The sequence below is a fragment of the Cheilinus undulatus genome, linkage group 4 (genome assembly GCF_018320785.1).
Source record: "Cheilinus undulatus linkage group 4, ASM1832078v1, whole genome shotgun sequence".
Lineage (NCBI taxonomy): Eukaryota > Metazoa > Chordata > Actinopteri > Labriformes > Labridae > Cheilinus > Cheilinus undulatus.
Window position 1 is genome coordinate 31,868,651 of NC_054868.1, and position 20,992 is coordinate 31,889,642.

Sequence of the window (20,992 nt, forward strand, 5' to 3'; positions counted from 1 at the left end):
ATGAAAAAAAAACATCATCTGTGTGATTTTACTTTTACCTCAGCTATACCTGTCAGTGCAGTCCCACAGCACTAACATCTGCAAACCATTCAACAAAGACCTACAAATGTACACCAAAGACTTTTTTGCCCATGTAAATTAATATTGCCAACAGGAATGCGTAGTGGCTTTGCTATTAGTATAGCAATGAGATGCTACAATAAGCAGCACAATAATGACGGACAGTGTGGTCAGATCTGTCACTTTATCATACGTTGCAGTTTCATGATAACACAATTGGAAAGGAAAAATGGGAATATTTAATTTCCTGTGTTTTATCTGTGCTGTTCAATGGTCCATTTCTCAAGCTTATTGTCATGAGTTTTACTGCCGGTTTTTAGAGATGTCAATTATTGCTGTGGCCACTGTTTGTGTGTCTAAAAAATCAAGTACACTCTAAAATAGTAAATGAATGAATGAAATTTATTTTGGTTCACTTGCAACAAATAAAACAATTTACATGATCAAAGTGAAATTTCTAAATTTCCAGGGGTGCCTCCCAACAGTATCTTACAAGTTAAGATTGTCCCCCATCCTTGCAGCACAAACTTGTGAAAAGGAGGCAGGCTTCTAAAACTGTTATAGAAATATAAAAATGCTTCTCTGGCCCAGAAACATCTTTGAAGATGCCAGATACAGAAACATCTCAAAAATCCATACGTCAAGCATGTTGGAGTGACTTTCAGAAACCTTTATAAATACAGCTGTCTACCATCTTTCCCCTTGAACAGCCCTGAGCTCTTGGCAGGAGAGAAAAACTTTTCCAGAAACTGAAAAATCTGGCTTCATTCAGCCTAAGAGGCAAGTGTAGCTTAAATCTGGTAGGACCAGATAACGAGACTGAATCGTGGCTCTTAATTTCATTTAAAAAATATAAACTGTACATGCAGGGATGCCCTGGTAGCCAGAACACGCACGATTAAGACAGAATCCTTATCACAGCTACCTGGGATCAGTTACGATCTGCTCTTTCCATTAAAGTCAGAAATCAGAAATAATAAAGCATAAAATTTACATTTGTCCTTAATTCATGTGGATAATAATCATTGGTCAGCAAACAAGTTCAAATGGTTTTAGACCCAGCAAAGCTTATCCTTGCAAAATAATACGTTAGCTTATCAGGATACCTTTCCCTAGGCAACATTGTTGCTGCTCCATGAAGCCTAAGGTCACTATCACATAGTCAGCTGCTTGGCCAAAACAAACACGACACACAAAACTTCCTTCTGTATTTCATCTCCTCTTCATCTTCAAGCACCTTAATCCATCTTTTTTGATGTGGCACCCTTACAGGCAGAGTTTGTTTTCCTCTTTTTTGCATAAGCAAATTAGAAAGGACGGGTGGCAGAGTTAACTGTGCAAAGTAGTGAGAGAATTTATGGTGAATGCAAAGGGCAAAAACAAAGGCAGAAGAAACTAAAAAGGGCCCAGGGTAATACCCAAATGACACAGTGGCATGCCTCAAGCTTCTTTGAAGAAAAGTCAGGAGCCCTTAAGGTTCAGAGAGGAGAAAAACCTGATTTCTGTTCCTCTGCATTTTTCTTTGTCCTTTCATGCCTCCCTCCTTCTCCCTCTACCCCCCTCCCCTCTTTTTCTAATTTTCCTGAGGACGGAGGTGCCTGCCTGGCTGGCACATGACATTGATTTCCATCAGCGCTTGGAAATAACCTCGGAGCCGTTGTCAGGGCAACCAGCATCTACCTTTTTTGCATTTTTGCATATTGCTGCTGAGATTTTTTCTCTTTTTTTCCCGTCTCTCTTTTTTCATCATGTTGGCCGCGGCTCACAGAGCGACGGGATGACAAATGCTCTCAGGTAGAGAGGCGATGGCAGGGGATGGAGGAGAGGGGGAGTGATGGAAGAGGAGGAGAGAGCAGCGGTCTGGTGGGTGGTGGTTTGAGGTGGAGGAGGAAGCAAGGAGGGATGCACAGAGAGATGGATGGCTATGCCAGGCAGGACCAGGCAGGGCCCTGGAAACTCTGGCACATAGTGTGTGTGTATGTGAGCGCTGAGGGGGGAGGGTTGTTGATGTCTCCTAGTTTGGGGCTGGTCGGGGCAAAGGGAATGGGGGGCAATAAAACACAAGAGTACTGACACAAATGGACTCCTGACTTCTAATTAACTGCAAAAGGACAGGCACTGAGATTGAGTGAAAGAAAAAGAAAGTAGGATGTATCCAAAGAGATAAAAAGAGATAGAAAGAGCCGGCTAGAGTGAGAAAAGGAGGGGACAAACCAAACTGCATCGCATTTAGTGGGTCAGCGGCACAGCAAGAGGCTCTCTACTCAACATGAAGTATCATAAACACACACATCTGTCTATGCTGCAGGCCAATGCCTGCACTGACAATCACAATGTAAGTCTGCAGCAGACATTCAGTTTCTTCACTGACAGTGACAGCATGTGTGTGTTTATGTGCAGTTGTATCTGTGTGGTGCTTGTGTGTGAGTGTCACGAGTTGTCTTCTAGCTTTGGTCATTTACAGTTCAGTGGCGTAGAGAGGGAGGCATTCTTGTTGTTGTGAGGGTCTCTGCAAATTTGTATGTGCACAGGAGCATGGGGCATGTGAATGGGTGCGTGGGGGTGGCTATCGAATCAGCAGAGTGTGTCATGAGAAATGTTGATGCGCAGAGAGAGAGAGGAGGAAAGGGGCTACCTACAATATTCCCTCACCGACGTTTGCCTCGTGATTTCTCTCCACTGCCCTGTATCAACACCCCAGTCAAAGTGCAGCCAGGGAGAAAATTAATTTCTTATTACCTGATTATATTATTAGGTTTCGCTTGGAGTGTCACTTAAATATTCCACATCAGCATTTCATCAAAGCAGGGTACAGCCTGGTATAGAGAAGTTGTATTAAGGCAGGGCTATAGGTTGAGCTGGGCCGGGCAGGAGCAGGAGTCTGAATTGGGGAGTTGTAATCGTCTGAGACGTGCCTTCCCATCCCCAGGAATAAAGACTGGCGCTGGCAATATGCTGGCAGAAAGCAATTTGCTCAAGTGCTAGTGCCTCTCCGGCATCCTCCGGACACACACACATTCTTGTAAGAACACATACACCAAAGTGGTGCAATGCCCGTCATTCAATTCACAATAGGTTTAAGAGTTTCACTTGAGTAAAGCAATCACCTACATATTTTTTGTATCTCCAACTCTCTTTCACACACACGCAATATACGGTTGTTTTTGTCCAAATAAGCTAAAGCATTCTCTCTCTGCTCCACCACACAGAGGATGTAAGATGTGACCAATACTCAAGCTAAAGCACCTCTTCAGATCCCACAAACACAAACTTATGGAGGACTTCAGATGAAGAAAATGGAAAATGATATTCTGAGCACTGCAGGAGAAGCAACTGAGGGTATATCAGGGAAAAATAGGAGAAAGAAATATAGACATTCCTGGTGTAAATCAATCTCATCTTATATATCCCTGGCTCAAAATGTCTTGGTCTAAGTCTTGGAAGGGCTACGGTAAACAAAATTGATCATTACAAAATTCATGAGGTCCAGAAATCCTAAGTTGGGTCTCTTTGCTCCTGGAGGGCAATGTTATTATTTTTTTTCTCTATCCCTGGCAACAAATCTAGACACACTCAGTGGCTAAGACCCGAGAAAAGGGCAAATTTGCATACCTTCCATAAGGAAGCAAATCTGATCATATAAATGTAAATAAGGTGAGCTTAACTTATATTTTCCTTGAGAAAACAGCGAATTGATAACATGAGTGAGCAGCTAGCGGAGGAGGAGAGGTGGATGGAGTGGAGAGGGCTCAGAGAGGCTCCTAGTTCAGTATATGCATTAATGTCAGGGACTGATGGTGGGAAATTAGCTTTTCTGCACATGCTGGCACTGGCTTAAAATGTCACTACTGTGGACAAACAGCAGGAGGCAGTGGTGCAGCATCAGCAGCACAGATGCAAATTACAGGCTTCCTCTACACACCATCAGTGCATTTATAGAGCCTCTCTTTATTGTATTTAGATATTTGTGCTTTTACTGTTTTTTTATCACTTCAGCATAGTTTTTAAAACACTTCTCCATGTTTTACACATTTCATACAATGTCTTGTATAGCTGAACCTTACAACAGCAGTCTATTCTGTTAGTGTAGGGGAGAGTGGGGGGATTTGTGCCAAAGGGGAAGTAGTGCCACCCCTTGTTTATAGAAAACCATAGAAGAAATTGGTCATGTAACCACATATTTTTGAAGAGCCATCCATTTTACTCATCCTGTATAAAAGGGAGACACATGGCATGAGAGGTAAGCACATTTTGGCTCAAAAAAATGATTTTTGCCTTTCAGAGTAAAATTTCTATGATCAAGGTTTTTTGATTGTTTTGTCTGAACAATTAAAGACAAGTTTAAAAACATTTCACACATGTTATAGTGCTTTATTAGGCTACACAATGAGTCTATACATTTAGCGTGATATTAGCTCTAAACTGCTGGATCATGCTAGTTTTTCAAAAATAATGGGGCTGGGGTGATTTGTGCCAAAGGGCCTGGGTTAAGTTGTGCCAGTGGCACACCCATAAACCCAGACCAAAAGATACATCCAAACCCTGACACCCACACAACCAGACCCAAATACCCACAACTCCAGACCCACACACCCAGAAACACAAATCCCAGACCAACAGGCCTAGACCCCAACCCACACACCTTCTCACCCAGACCCACACACACTGACACACCCACCCTAACAAATCCACACACCGAGACCTACACACCTAGAACCCAGTAAAGAAAGGCCAAGAACAGCTGGAGAAGTGAGGAGATGGGCATGCCTCATCAGTGTTTGATTTACCTGCCATTTGTTTAATTTAGCAAACACTGATTTCAGTGTTGAGTTTGCACTATTATTAAAGAGCAGTTTTATTCAGTTTTTAATTGGCCTAAGCCACAATGAGATGTTCAGAATTGGCCAATATCACTTTATTAAATGATTCACAAATATCACATATTGTGTATTAAAGGTTTTTGTGTTTCCCCAAAAACTAGAAAATATGACTTATTCCATTCGTTTAATAGGGTGATGAAATCTAAATAAAACTTAAATGAGTAATTTTGTATTGAATTTGTCTTGCTTTTATGTAGCATTACAGTTTATGAGATTAAAATATTCTGTTTTACTTTAATTATCTTCAATAATCACTGGCACAATTTACCCCAACGTATTCTCCCCAAAGGCACAACTTACCCCACACCGGGGGCAAGTTGTGCCATGAGACCGCTTTTTTTCTGAAAGCTATATTTCTTAAACAGTTTATTTCAGATCCAAAGTTATGGTTCCCAGGGATGCACCACATCCTGAAATACATGTACATACTTAAGTTGGAGGCATTACTGTCATGGCCTCACTTTAAAATCACTTTGAGTAAAAACTGGCACATCTCACCCCACTCTCCCCTACACTTACTTCAACCAAAACATTGCTGACAATTAAATAATCAAAAAGTTCAGAAGAACAAACATATCAATAAAACTAGTCCACCTAACAACAATAAAAAAGTAGCATAAAAGAAAAATGTTTATGTTTTTAATAACTCACTGGTCTTTTAAATCTCCTCTCTATCCCACAAGCAGTCAATCTGGTTTGCTTTAACACCACAAACAAAACAAAATCCTTCATGGTACAATCTTTACCAATCAGATTTCTATTGAAACAAACTCACAAGCAGCAGTCTGCCTTTATGCTCCCACTCCTCTGACCAAGCACAACACAAATACCTAACATTTTTACATCTTGACCTCAGTATGAGAAGTTATCTGTTTCTCTTGGGTGTCTGCTCAATTTCCAGTCACAAAAACCTTAATTTAATGCCATTTAGTGTGTCAAAAAAGCTTAGTGAAACAAAACCATATAACTGCACATGTACATCAACATTTAAAAGACAATGTTAAGTTGAGGAGATCAAGGTTTAAATGTGAAAATAGTTTATGAATCACTTGGAGGCTACTGAAAGTCATTAAAAACGTCTGACAATGAGATTTGGCTCAGACACTTTTTAAAGATATGCAATTCAATTGGGAAAACACTACAATCCATTTTGACCACAATATAAAACTTAATGCATTTGGGTCAGTTGTAAAAAGTTTTAAGGATACCTTACTGGATTTGTGGATTATGCAAAAGTAGCTTTAGCTAGGGCTTGATATTTTATTTCCTGTACAAGAGACTCTTAAAATAAACATGTAGCTACCTCTGCACATTTCTGTAGGAACAGGAATACTCTCTTAAGTGTATAAATAAATGTTCCTGTCAAGTTCAACAGAAGCATTTGACTGCTTTACTCTAGCTAATATACTGTATTTTGCTCCGAGGCTTCCAGGCTTCCAGACTGAATGTAATTGTGACAGAGAAAAGTTCATGGCTCAGAAGATACAAGACAAGCATTCTATTAGTCTGCTCCGGGACATGCTGCTTCACCTACAGAGAAAATGAAAGGACAATCTCTCTGGTTGTATACGCACTGCAGGCTTAAATCAGATTATTTTCCCCACCTATTGTGACTCAGAATTTCATTTTTTCCATTTCTGTCCAAACAAACTCTCAATCTGATTTGTATCATCTGGTATTGACATATAATACACCGGATATATGCCACAAATTGTAAGGAAAACAGAGGGAAAAAAAATCAGGATAAAGGGTTTCCTTTAATTCTTCCTAAGAGCAGTACAACCCACTGAGGAACGAAATGCAATTCACATTACCATGACCTCGAAGGGGGTTTCATCACAGTGTGGCTGTGAGGATGCCAACTCAGTCAATGGTGCATGAAACTGCCTCCTTTTATTGGCATGGCATTCAATCAGTTCCTCTTGGGTATATGTCCTTGGCTTTGCAGCAGGGGCCACCCATTACAGCTCTCCCTGCACCTGCCCACATCTTACTACCCCAATTCCTTTTAATGGCATTCCCCCCCGCGCTTCTAGCCCTGCATAAATACAATCAGGCCTGTCAAGGAAGGCAGAATCACTGGCTCTATCCCTCTATTGTTTCTGATTGATTATGCAGAGCAACCATTGCTCCATCCTCCCATCCCTCCCCGTGTCTTTGAATTTCACTGGAGTTGGCTCAAAGCCAGGAGATCCACCCCCATCCTTCCTATTCCCACCCTCTGACCTCATAGCATGCCCACCCACCAATACATCACCCTAATCCACCTTTGGTGGGGCAACTGTCACCCTCAACCATTAAAGGAAAAAGGAAGACATGGTGGGAGAAAGATAGTCACATATATACTAAAGAAACATAACCCATTCATCATTTTATCCATGTACATACACAGCCAGCCACAAACACTAGAACATGAAAACATACAGTTGCAAGAAAAAGTATGTGAACCCTTTGGGATTTCTTGGATTTCTGCATAAATTGGTCATAAAATGTGTTCTGATCTTCATCTAAGTCACAACAACAGACAAACACAGTCTGCTTAAACTAATACCACACAAAAATGATCTGTTTTCATGTTTTTATTGAACAAAACATGTAAACAATCACAGTGCAGGGTGGAAAAAGTATGTGAACCCCTAGGCTCATGACTTCTCCAAGAGCTAACTGGAGCCAGGAATCAGCCAAACTGGAGTCCAATCAATGTGATGAGATTGGATGTGTTGGTTAAAGCTGCCCTGCCCTATAAAAAACCCACACCAGTTTTGAATTTGCTGTTCTCAAGAAGCATTGCCTGATGTGAACCATGCCTCGCACTAAAGAGCTCTCAGAAGACCTACGATCAAGAATTGTTGACTTGCATGAAGCTGGAAAGGGTTACAAAAGTATCTGTAAAAGCCTTGATGTTCATGTGTCCATGGTAAGACAGACTGTCTACAAATGGAGAAGGTTCAGCACTGTTGCTACTCTCCCTTGGTGTGGTTGTCCTGTAAAGATGACTGCAAGAGCACAGCGCAGAATGCTCAATGAGGTGAAGAAGAATCCTAGAGTGTCAGCTAAAGACTTACATAAATCTCTGGCACATGCTTACATTTGTGTTGACAAATCTACAATAAGTAAAACATTAAACAAGAATGGAGTTCATGGGAGGACACCACAGAGGAAGCCACTGCTGTCCAAAAAAACATTGCTGCACATTTGAAATTTGCAAAAGAGCACCTGGATGTTCCACAGCACTACTGGCAAAATATTCTGTGGACAGATGAAACCAAAATTGAGTTGTTTGGAAGGAACACACAATGCTATGTGTGGAGAAAAAAAGGCACAGCACACCAACATCAAAACCTCTTCCCAACTGTGAAATAAGGTGGAGGGGCCATCATGGTTCGGGGCTGCTTTGCTGCCTCAGGGCCTGGACGGATTGCTGTCATCGACGAAAAAACGAATTCCCAAGTGTATAAAGACATTTTGCAGGAAAACTTAAGACCATCTGTCCACCAACTGAAGCTCAACAGAGGATGGGTGATGCAACAGGACAAAGACCCAAAGCATATAAGTAAATCAACAACAGAAGTGCTTAAATGAAGAAAATACACCTTCTGGAGTGGCCCAGTCAGAGTTCTGACCTCAACCCGATTGAGATGCTGTGGCATGACCTCAAGAGAGCGATTCATTTCACACCAGACATCCCAAGAATATTGCTGCACTGAAACAGTTTTGTAAAGAGGAATGGTCCAAAATTCTTCCTGACCGTTGTGCAAGTCTGATCTGCTACAAGAAACGTTTGGTTGAGGTTATTGCTGCCAAAGGAGGGTCAACCACTTATTAAATCCAAAGGTTTACATACTTTTTCCACCCTGCAGTGTGAATGTTTACATGTTTTGTTTAATAAAAACATGAAAACAGATCATTTTTTGTGCCGTATTAATTTAAGAAGACTTTGTTTGTCCATTGTTGTGACTTAGATGAAGATCAGAACACATTTTATGACCAATTTATGCAGAAATCCAAGAAATCTCAAAGGGTTCACATACTTTTTCTTGCAACTGTAGCAGGCCAAAGTGAAAAACTTTATACTGGGGCTGTCAAACAATTCTAATTTTGATCATTCATTATACAATTCCACTATTTTGGATTCAAAACTGTTTTAGTGTCATTTTAGATTTTTCTGCTGACTTAAACTTAAGGTAACTGACTTCCTCTTTGGATACAGACCTGCTTTTACAGGTAGATCAAAGCTTATGAGGTGAAAATCACCACAGAAAAGAGAACTTGTTATGGACTGAGAAGAAAATAAGGGGACAAGTAAATGTTGATGTTTGATATCACAAGGTACAGATAAACACTGGCTGGTCCACTAAGCAGTCTGTGTTTTCTGAGTGAAATTAGACAATAAAGAGCAGGGGTGAAGCATGCAATTGCAAAAAAAGATTGCATTAATAGTTAATGCCATTGCCCATTAATTTAATCTCGCCAGCCCCAACAACTCAATTTTACTGTAAATAAAGAACCTTTTTAAGGGATTTTGTGTTTTGTCTTTGACCCAGCCTAAGAGGAAACCATCCCAAGAGTGAAGGGCAGCAACATGAGAAACAATTTATCATTTTATTACTCAAATAGGGCGCTTTGGGGGATTTTTTTCAGCAGCCTGGTAGTGGAGAGTGGCAATCCAACAGTGTTAGCATGCCAAAGCATCTCAAAGGCTCATGGGGCATTATATTTCATTGTCAATTGCTCCTGTTATCATGCAATGCACATTCATGTGCTCTGCATCAACGTGAGCTTTAACTGATGTCCCAGTCAGTCAGCCCCATTAAACCCCAAAGCAGTCCCTGGGTAGCCCTTTCGTCTTCACTATTTGTTCCCCTCAGCAGCACTAAACAGCCGCTCCCACAACATTCACTCCAGCTAAACAACCACAGCCTCCCCAGAGAGGTATGACTTCTCCTCTCCCACCTCCACTGGTGACTTTAAAGATATATGCAGCTGTCTTTTAATCAAAACAAGGCTAATTTGCATACACAGGAGGGGGGCGGTGGATCTTTCTCCCCCCCAACCCTGACCGCATGAGAGCTGGCTGCCATCCATGCAGACGAGTGCCCTGATGTCTGAGCAGCAGGGAGGAGATGGAGAGGAGGCAAAAGGAGGGGAAATAAGAGATGCAGGAGTAGATGGGGGCAAAGGGAGGAGACTGTGGAGTAGGAGGGGCGGGAACATTGCTACAAACAAGCAAAATACAAATTAAGCAAACGAACAGATGGATGTGGTACATTAGCATACATCCACAACAAACAGAGGCTCCTTCTTTCCTTCATGTCCAGGAGAGTGAGTTGGCAGGGCTCAAGGGTAAATCGGGCAGAGGATTAGAGAATACTAGTGGTCTGTGTTGTCTCTGTGTACACGTGTTTGTGCAAATAAATATGAGATTTTAAAGGCACTGATTACACAAACGCGAACAAGATGACAAAAATACAACTGCCAGCATGCACAGTTTAAATACATGCAAAGCCATTAACAAAGGGCAATTAATTACCAACAATTACCTTTCGCTGATTACTGTGAAGGCGGCGTGCAGCGAGGAAAGGGGTGTATGAGCTGGGCAGCGATCTTTTGTTTTCGCAGCTAAGGATTGTCGGAGGAAACAGCAGATATAACACAGTTCTCTGCTGTTCCGTGTGTGTCTAAGTAGCTTTAAAAGAGACAGAGGTTCTCTGTGTGTGTGAGGATGTGTGTTTGGTACTTAGAAGCAAGACAACTGGCCACTGGGTGCCACACCAGAACAGACAGGCGTTGGCTCGCTCCACAACAGGCTTACCAGGCAGATGGTGAACTGGCAGACTGGACGTGTATCTGGTTGGCTTGTTGGGCTGTCTTGCTGGCCTGGTGGCTCATTGGCTGTCTGGGTGGAAGAACTCTGCCTGGTAACGATGACGGAGCTGGTAAAGGAAGCAAGGAAAGCTGTGATTTCGGGCAAAGGTGGTGTTTTGTCTCACTTTTCCCTCTCTGAAACCATGGCACTGATCTTTCCTGTTGTATTTGGATACAAATTTAAACACAAATAGACAGTGCTGGAGGGTGTAAGCAGTCATAATAGACTTAAACACCAATTTATTACAATGCTGGTCCTTTTGCATATGAGTACAAAGTTTCACACATTATACAGTACTGGGGAATGTATCTTTGAATTGACAATCATCACTGACTTAAATAGCTACATACAATGCAAAAAGCAAAGTGGTTGTGTTGGCATAATTCTGCCAGGAATCTCTGTTTCCTGTCAGAGGACACTGGTATTGTGCTGCCATCTACCATAAAGTTAGTGGGTGAAGTGCAGTGATATATTAGTGCAATATGAGCCAGCTGAGACACATAATGCACCTACTGTTAGTTTTGACAGGAATCTCTATAACTCTAGAGCAGCACTGTGATCAAAGGAAGAGGTAAACCAAGCTTTTTCCATGGGAATTAATCTGTAAGGAGTTTAATTTTTACTTTTTTTAAACAAGTGAAAGAGCCTTCCTCTGTGATTCACTATCAAGCTTCATTGGAAAAAAAACACACTCATACCTTGCATGTCTCAACATGCTCCATCAGTTCTGTCAATTCAGCAGACGCATCATAACAGATCTCGAATCCAAACAAGCAGCCAGCAGACAGATCCATCACTGCCTATAAAGAGATGACACTTTTCATCATGCTGTCTTATTTAAAAGGCCGTTAGATCTACCTTGCTTGAGCTGTATCAACTTAAAAATCATGCCATGTGGCTGGGTGTTGTTGATGGCTAATTAATTCAGACCTCCTATTGTTTCACAGTGTGCTACTACATGTTGCGTGTCTGCTAACGCTGGCAAATACTGCAAAACATGTTCAAAGCTCCCAAGGGGAGGTGTATTCTCCTCTCAAGGGGCTTCTGTCCACACTTTTAAAATCCAAGCTTTGATGAGTACTGCTGATTATCAGTCCAAACTTCACTGTTTCTTCAGCGCTAACAAGGCTAACGCAAGCCATCAGAGTTAGACAGCATTTAACCTCGGTTTTTAAGGAGATAAGAGAGTCTTATGCATGCTGTGATAATTCGTAGTTTCCAGTTGGGCTTAATAAAATGATGGATTAGTGGGTGGATAAATGGCTGAAAGGCTTGGGATTTTTTTTTTTTTTTCTTTTTGGTAATACAACAAACCATTGTTATCACTTGACAATACTTTCTGAAAACAAAATAAAAACTGCACACAGGACATTCTGGCCCTTTAAACTAGAAAATCTTAAGACAGCGAGTATGGTAAGGTACCATACATGGTAAGGCATTTCTGTGGAAGATTGTTGCTTAAATCATACCCTGATATGGACAGAAATGTTATCCATTAACCTTAATTTGGCAGCCAATTACTAGTTTTCTCATCCACACATGCTGAACACTGGAGCAGTGGTTCTCCAAGTGTGTCTTAAGGCCCTAAGGTAAGTTTAGGTGTGCCGTGAAAATGTTTACAACCATATAAATTTGCTATCCCTGTACGACGATTTATGATACTAACCGATAATAAATCGGCTATTTTCCATGGATATAAATATTCCGTTCCTTGAGATTTAGGTCTCACGTGTCCCTTTGGTAAAAAAGTTTGAAAACCATAGCAAATAGGCAAGATTGCTAAGCGAGGGGCCGCACACAGGTGAATATGGGCGTTAGCTTGTAAATGGGTTAGCTAGCGCGAGCTACTTCAACGTTGTATTCCTAACCGTCGTGATAAATAATATTTTTGGCAACAACTATGTTGGGACTAAATATACCTACTAATTGCGAGCGTGACTGCTCCTTCCTTTTGTCTTTGAAAGTTTTCAACGCCTTCTTCTTTCTTCTCCTTTAATGAGGTTTATTATTTCAACGTCTCGCAATGTGGCGCTGTAAACGGAACTAACCACGAGTCACGTTTAAAGCCAAAGTGCGTCACAACTAATACTACTCGTACAGAAAAATACAAGGCAAAAAGTTAATATATCTTTATAATCATTAAGCCAAATAATGTGTATAATCTAAACCTCACAAAATAAAACCTCAAAAATACGACCTTACGAAAGTAACTGTAAAAGTGATTAGTTTGAGGATAACTCTTATTTAAAGAAGCAAGCTAGCACGGTGTTGGCCAACCAATTGTTAGCAAACAAGTAAGCAAAGAATTAGGGTCTGTTGGAAAAGTCCAAGTAATTACAGGGGTACCTTGATGCAGACAAGATGGCCGACATACATCCAATCCACACCGGAAGTCTCAACCGGAAGTCCGTACGTCTAAGGTTAGGCTTAGGCATTAAAACCCAAGTGGTTAGGTTCAGGGTGGTGGGGAAGGTGGAATATTTGAGATCCAGCACCAAGGGTTAGGCTTAGCTGCGAAAAAGACTGACAAACACTGGCAGCTGAGTCCAACACGAAGAAGAAGCTTCTGCTTAGGACTTCCGGCATGGATTGGATGTATAGCAACGCCCATGTCAGCCATCTTGACTGCAGTTGAATCCCTCTCAGAAATGACCTCCTAAGTCCTTTCCTATCCACCTTTCATTTTTTTTTTTTTTTTTTTTTTTTTTTCAAAATTGTATTGAACATTAGGTCAGGACAATCAGTAAATAAGGATATCAAATCACAAAGAATGGTACATATAGAGCAAATAAGTATATAAAAGTGATAAGACTTACATCTTAAAACTCATTTTTATAGACTTGCTTTTACGTGACGTCGTCTTCGTCTTCATCTTATTTAGTTTTTATCTTCTCACAGATTCTTACCTATTTTAGTTTAATTTCCTCTTAATCTCTCCTTTACTCCCTGTCAACCTCATTTTATTTCCTTGCCCCCTGGCTGTTTTTAATTGTTACTGTGTCCCTCACTTCATCGCTTTTTTGTCTTTATTGCTTCCCTTTTGTTTACCTCTGTTATAATAAATGTATCAATTTTACTGTTTTTACAGTTTTACAGCTCGTTTTACCTCGCTTTACTGTCTGTTTTTGCCCTCTTATTTATATTTTACTACTTTTTCTCATTTATCTCCAGTGTTGTTTTTACTCCTCCTTGTTTCTCTTTTAATTTCTCATGTTTTAATCCTGGTCCTCTCGGTCTCAGCCTGTGTAGCTGGGTTCCTGCATTGCCTGGGTTCCTATTGTTTTATGGTACTTGATGTCTGTGTCTTGCCTGCATCCTGATGATGTTCATGATGTCTTAGTTGTGTAGACTGGCTTCATGTCTCCACTCTGATTGATATCTGTGATGTCTTAGTTTGCATGGCATCACATGACATCTAGGTTTTGATGTATATTGATCTTGATGAATTATTATCTCATCCATATTCCTGTTTAGTTTCTTTAAATGTGTGGATTCTGCTGATGTTGTCTGCATGTCACGTTCTATCTTCTTACCTTTTCTTTGGGTTGTTGCTTTGTTCTTCTGCTTGCTTCTGCACTTGTCAAAGCACTTTGTAAACCCATGTTTTTAACAGTGCTATACAAATAAAGTTTTTATTATTATTATATTAATCTGGCCTCACTTTCCCTAGGCGGATGTTACGGACCTGACGTGTGTTATTTGTGTAAAAACTACAATTTAACGTTGATGGACTACAAAATTCGCACCTACCACTTGGTGCGTTCACTTTGTTTTTATGTGCAGGAAATGAAACGTGAAAACCTCTGGGATAAATATGAGCTCATTAAGATTTTTATATCTTAAAGTCTCTTCAGGATGAAGAACTGTGACTGTGAACACCTAGAACAGCAGAAACGTTTAATCTGAACTCTCTGCAAAGTCAATGCAACAACATGACGTTCAAGTTCTTTTATTTCACAACAATTTTAAATAGTTTGGTTTTGTTCTCTACCGGTTCATTTTCTTTAATTTTCTCGTCTCCGTTAATTTTATTAGTCAACTCTGGTTCAGTCTTTCTTCCGCTCGTTATGTGAAAAGCTCATAAACCGCGTCTTACTTGCATAATTATGATGATAAATAGACTATAATAACCACACTATGGCAACAAGCCGGCTTTATCGCTTTAACTGGGTATGATTTAGAAACTTTTTTTTCATATTTACTTTAATATTTCAAAATAGCAAAACAAATGCAGTTTGAAATAGCTGCTGACTGATCACTCTACCGTTTGGATAAAAATGGAAATGAGAAGAAACGAAATCGTCATCATGGATTGATATAGTTTTCATGTCTGCAATATTCCTCTGTTCATCCCTCCTGCCTTCAGTTTATAATATGTATAACAAGTTTGATAATGAATTTTACTGTTTAAATTGGGGCTAGTAAAGTTAAAGTCAAGTTGATCGCTTGTTTTGCTGAGCGGTCAACAGGTGCGTCACTTTGAATGACGTTTACGCAAAAAATTGTGGGTCGTCTTTTCATCTCTCCTTTGGTAAAGGATGGTCCTGTGTTTCCTAGGCTAAAGGGGATAATAAAAGAAGTAATGAAGCCCCTTTCATTTTCAGTTTGATAGTTCAAACGGCCTTTATCATGGCCGACATTAAAATACAGTACTTTCGGGTCGTTTCACTCAGTTAGGAACCTTCCTAAGCAAAATAGACTATTTGAATGGACCCTTAGCCTTTGGTTGAAAACATTTCTATAACTGCTTTTCAAGTTTTCATAATATCTTTATACATTTTTAAACATATTTTGCATCCAAAAAGACCATCGTATGGCAAGTTAACAAACCAGTCTTATGTGAACTTGTATTTTTTTTTAGCCTAGCATATATTTAAAAAACTACCATTAAATGAAGTCTAGTTGTAAATTATTGCAAACCACAATGACTTTCAGAGTATTTTCAGTATATCTGAAGTCCAGCATTTGTAATAGTTTTCCTTTTTTATGGAACAAGAACATATATAAAAGGTCATTTTTTTCAGTGTGGTGCTATGGTTGTGTAAGGGTTTTATAGGCCCCAGAAAATGTTCAGGTCTCAAATTGGGCCATAGCATACTGAAGTTAGGAAAAGGCAGTTATACAGAACAACTAAGCGCACAGTGCAACTGGTTCATAGTCCTTTGTCCAGAGAAACTCCCAAAACGCACATGAAGCTGATACTACAACAGGAATCCTTCAAATAAAAGTTCTTGAACTGCAAAAGTTTCACTCTTCTGTGCCTTTCACATTCTTTTTAACCAAACATAATCTCTACACAATCAGATGTTGTTATTGTTTTTATAAGAAGGCTGTGTATAATGGAAATCAGTCTACTTCCCACACTTCCATCTGTTTTTTCTACAGTCTGCCATGTAAGAAACTGTTTGGTTTCTCTGTTCCACAGGATAAATCATTGGGTAATAAATAAGTGTGTTTGCTGTCATTCTTTCCTAAACGCTGTGTTCCTGCACAATTAGTCTGCAGGTATGTGGGAAAAGCTGATAAATATGATTAAAATATAATGTACCCCAAGTGTAAATTTATATGCAGGTCCAAACTGTTGTAGCTACATCTGCCAGCTGGTGTACCTGGTGCTGTCACAGCTGTCATTATCACTCACCTTCATGCTTCAGGTTGGCTGCCAGGGAAATGTTTAGATGAAAGTGTCAACGTTGGGTGAATGCTTAATAGATACTGATTTTTATGGAACTTACTTTGTCTATAACCTTCACATTTGTCATTTATCACCCTAGGGTGTCCTCCTCAGCTCAAAAGGAGTCTCAAACCAATGAATCCTACAGCGCAGAGAAGCAGGAAAAGCCACAGCATGAGCTCTGGGGTGTGAACGGGTGACAATGACCTTGGACAAACAACACTGTCAACACATTACTAACAGGGTAAGTGAGAAAGGCTGCAACAGGAGGTGTAAATGAGATGCTATTAAACTAATGCATTGTGAGTGTGGTGGTGTGATGCCACTATAGAGCTGAAGGATCACATTTGCCGAGTTGGTACTGTGAATGTGTTTTGGTCCATGTTATTATCTGTATGGATGCAAACTATAATGAACTAAGCTTAAGGATAGCCAGGTGCTTTGGCACTACTTGCAAAGCAGCTATTTTAACAAAGAATAACAACCACTTATACATCCACAGCTGAGCATATTGACCTAATTCAGTGCAAATTGTTACAGCCTTAATCAACCAGAATATTTCATCTCAATTAATAAAAATAATTTACATTGTAGGTTTGAAATTGGCTCAGTTGATTGGAATCTGACACAAAAATAGACTGATGTAAGATTACTATCATCTGGAATATAATTAGTTTTCTTTACAAGGATATTTTTCTTTGCTAATTAATTGGAAGTTGATATTGCAGTTTGTTTTTCTGTAAGTAGAAAGTACAGCAATCAACATTTCAAAACTGGTAGCTTGTAAAATCATTTTCAGCTGTAGAAAGTGTTCTAGTAGGCATCTTTTTATGATCCTTAATTAGGTGGAGATACCTCTGTAGACAGTGAGTATTTCTGCATTAACAGTAATAAGCCATTATTATCTGATTTCTGAACTTACTCAAATACTCAAGTAATCATGTATGCAGCATTACCCAACATTTTTTTATCAGATAAAGACCATTGTTAGATTATGAAAAATCAGATTAACACACTTAGGTTTTTTTTCCCTAATAATCAGATTAATTTGTGGATGTCAAGAGTTTTAATCGGGTTTCTTCTATTATGTTATATCTTAGCATGAGTAGAGTATGCAGTACACACGTGGATGAAATTGTTGGTACGCTTCAGTTTAAGAAAGAAAATCCCATGGCGACTGAAATAACTTGAATTGTGGTTCAACAGGATAATTTTAAAACACTAACTAATAAAACTGGCCAGGGCAAAATTGATGGTACCCCTAGAAAAGACCATAGAAACATGTTGAACTAAGATGTGTCCTGTCATTAGCATCACAGGTGTCTTCACACATGGAATCAGTCGGTCTGCCTATTTAAAGGGCGAAAAGTAGTCACTGTGCTGTTTGGTATCATGATACACTGAACATGGACCACAGAAAGCTAAGGAGATAGTTGTCCAAGGAGATAAGAAAGAAAATTATAGACAAACATGTTAAAGGTAAAGGATATAAGACCATCTCCAAGCAGAGTGATGTTCCTGTGATTAAAGTTTCATATATTAAAGTTTAAGGTCCACAGGACTGTAGCCAACCTCCCTGCATGTGGCCGCAAGAGGAAGATTGATGACAAATTGAAGGGATGGATAACACAAATGGTAACCAAAGAGCCCAGAAGAACTTCCAAAGAGATTAGAGGTGAACTTCAAGGTCAAGGTGCATCAGTGTTAAACTGCTCCATTTGTCTCTGCTTGAGCCAAATGGGACTTAATGGAAGACAACCGAGAAAGACTCCACTGTTGAAAGCAAATCATAAAAAAAGAGAGACTGGAATTTGCCAAAATGCATATTGACAAACCACAAAGCTTCTGGGAGAATGTCCTTTAGACAGACGAGAAAAAACTGGACTTTTTTTTTAAGTCACATCAGCTCTATGTTCACAGACGCAAAAATGAAGTACACAAACATTTCTGTTCTTAAACCAGAGCAGAGAGCCACACTGAAATCTTTTCTTAGCAGAGATGTTTTTGCACATCTCCTGACTGGCTTTGGCATGAGCTTTATCTATCAACAAGCTGTCATAAGCTATGACAGCGCCTGCCTGCCGAGCTCACATTACAACCAGAGCTGCGCATGCCTACTACCTCATTTTCTCTTGTTGCTCTGATTGGCCTGTAATAAATATGACAGACAGAATGTCCAATCACCTTCTGAGTATTTATTTGGAAAAGTCCTGCCCTTCCCTAATGCTTTGCATGGGAGGTTTCTCGATAAATGTAAAATATATCCAATTCAACAGATATATGAAACCGTATCAGGTGTGACATATTTTCAACGGTTTAGCCTCAAGTATGATCAGTACAGAGAAGCTTCAGCTCTTAGCTGGCCCTTGATGCTTTGAAAGAAATACGTTTCCATTCTTTAAGAATCAAGACAATTCACTTTAAACAATAAAAATATCAATCTTTATTCTTAAGATAGCATATCAAAGATAAAACCTTAATCTAGAATACCAATACAAATTACACAAGAACTATACAACAGTCAACAAAGAGTAACCCAATTTTCTTTTCCAACTGTTCTTATGGTTTATTGAAAGTATTATCGCTCCTGTTTATGTCTACAGAGTTCAAATGAAAAGTTCAGCTATTTTGACTCAAAACTAGAAGAATTCAGATGTAGCCTTTGTTAAATCTCCACTTGTTTTCAGGAAAAAAATGCTACATTATGTTGGTTATTTACTGTGTATGACATTAATCCCTTCTCTTGGTGGCTGTAAAGTTTTCCCTCTAACAAAATGTATGAAAACATCACATTTCTAACCATTTTTCTATTGGCAGGATTGGTTGAGACTAATATCAATTAATGTAAAAAACACACTCTTGCACTAGCAGGTTAAGTCCTTTGGTGCTAGTTGTTATAGTGCAGCCTAGCCAACAGGAGGAACACACTGTATAAATTCAGGCAACAGAAAGCAAACACTGTCTAAAGCTAAAGAGCATCACTGTTAAAGACCTCTGGAAGCCCACATCTGGAATGAAAGCTGAATTAAACGGATTACACTTAACATACACATAAATACCTGTTCATAAATCAACTCTATATACTATATGTGCTTCACTTTAAAACAGGAAAAAATGACTTTTATTTGGTTTACAGTCAGAAAAAAGGACAAGAAGCTGCAACAGTTGCACAGATTCCTCCACAACCCTCATCTTATACAATAATATTAAAACATGAACAACAGCAATTAAAATACAACTATAAATGAGCAATGTAAAATGCAAAGTATGACTGTATTACACAACATTGGCATTATATAGAAAGAGAAAGGATGGTGTGGCAAAAAGGGTTTTTAAAAACGTAACACAATGGAAAAATGACATTAGGACTCGTTATTTTCTGAAAACTGCTCCACACTGCTGTTGCTTTCATTTTTTTGTTATTATTTCACAGTGTGGAGGTGTCGACAATACCTTTAATTCCTCTGTAATACCTAAATATTATCCCTACTTCACCCTATTATCTATACAAAACTATACACCACAACACAAAGCAGACCAGGCCAGTGGCACTAACAATTAGAGCTAATCTAGTACCATCTGATATGTTGTTCTTCACTTTGATTGTGTTGTTTCTTCTCATCTAGACAGCCCTGCATGCTTGAACTCCTGTTTACCAAAGATCCTGCAGAGGTATTCTCTACACAGAAGGCTTTTTTCTCATGTGCGTTATTTATCCATCAAAGTGGCTGATTCTGAAAAAATACATACCTTTCTTCACTGACTTTTCTCATCATATTTGCATGGCAACTGCACTCCACTGCAGTTGTGACAGCCAGCAAACACTTTTAAAAATCAAGCAGCAAAAGCTCAGATAGGAGACATGTATGCTTTACTTCATCTATGGCCTGATGTCTGTCTTGGTTTATTGTAAACAATCCTTGATAGAGATTGCATTTGGCAGTCAGATTAAAGGAACAGAAACAATATCTGCAGACTATCTGGATCTTTAAGGAAGACTTGATTTTGCTGAGAATTTCTGTTCAACCTAAAGAAAGAAAAACTGAGATTTGCTAACTCCTTGATGAATTGAAACTCCTTTTTAGGTATTTTTTTGGCAACAAAAAGTCCTTCTTGGTAACAAAAAAAAAAGGCTTCACAGCCTGACAGTGTGCTAATATGTGTGTGGCTTTTTTCATGTAAACAGACTGCATGTGTGAATGTATGTTTTGTGCCTTGCTGTGTCCTGATGTCATGAACTAGCTCTCTACATCTCATGGGACAGGGCTTCATGCTGTGCAGCCACCCCGTTGGCCTGCAGAACGTGGGGCTGCTCCTCCGGCTGGCCGTTGGTCTGAGGCTGAACTGCAGGGTGGTCGGACGGGTGCGTGCTGAAGTGGGCGTTGGATTCATTTAAGCGGCGGACGCGATACGTCTCATAGTGGATGCTGCCTGTGATATCCTTGATGTTCTGCATGTGTGTCCTGAAAAAACAAACAAAAACCACAACCAGTGTGAGTAATGTACAGAACA

At 39.7% G+C, this 20,992-nt stretch overlaps 2 protein-coding genes across 7 annotated transcripts in view; both read right to left on the reverse strand.

The window, feature by feature from the left end:
* Window positions 1-12,850, reverse strand: part of tnrc6c2 (trinucleotide repeat containing adaptor 6C2) — a 202,204-nt gene extending 189,354 nt beyond the window's left edge. Inside the window, exons 1-3 of one of the 2 annotated variants that reach the window (XM_041784524.1) lie at window positions 12,730-12,850; window positions 11,505-11,606; window positions 10,753-10,873 (exon numbers count right to left, since the gene is read on the reverse strand). The gene's annotated coding sequence lies outside the window, so the exon portion shown is untranslated. Of the gene's footprint in view, window positions 1-10,752; window positions 10,874-11,504; window positions 11,607-12,725 lie in introns of both variants that reach the window. The other variant, XM_041784523.1, reaches the window with a different exon arrangement.
* A 6,049-nt stretch (window positions 12,851-18,899) lies between these two features.
* Window positions 18,900-20,992, reverse strand: part of sept9b (septin 9b) — a 102,520-nt gene continuing 100,427 nt past the window's right edge. For all 5 annotated transcript variants that reach the window (XM_041784532.1, XM_041784531.1, XM_041784533.1 and 2 more), the window contains one exon: window positions 18,900-20,943. In XM_041784532.1, coding sequence (XP_041640466.1) covers window positions 20,727-20,943 — 217 coding nt within the window. In that variant the 3' untranslated portion in view covers window positions 18,900-20,726. The remainder of the gene's footprint in view (window positions 20,944-20,992) is intronic.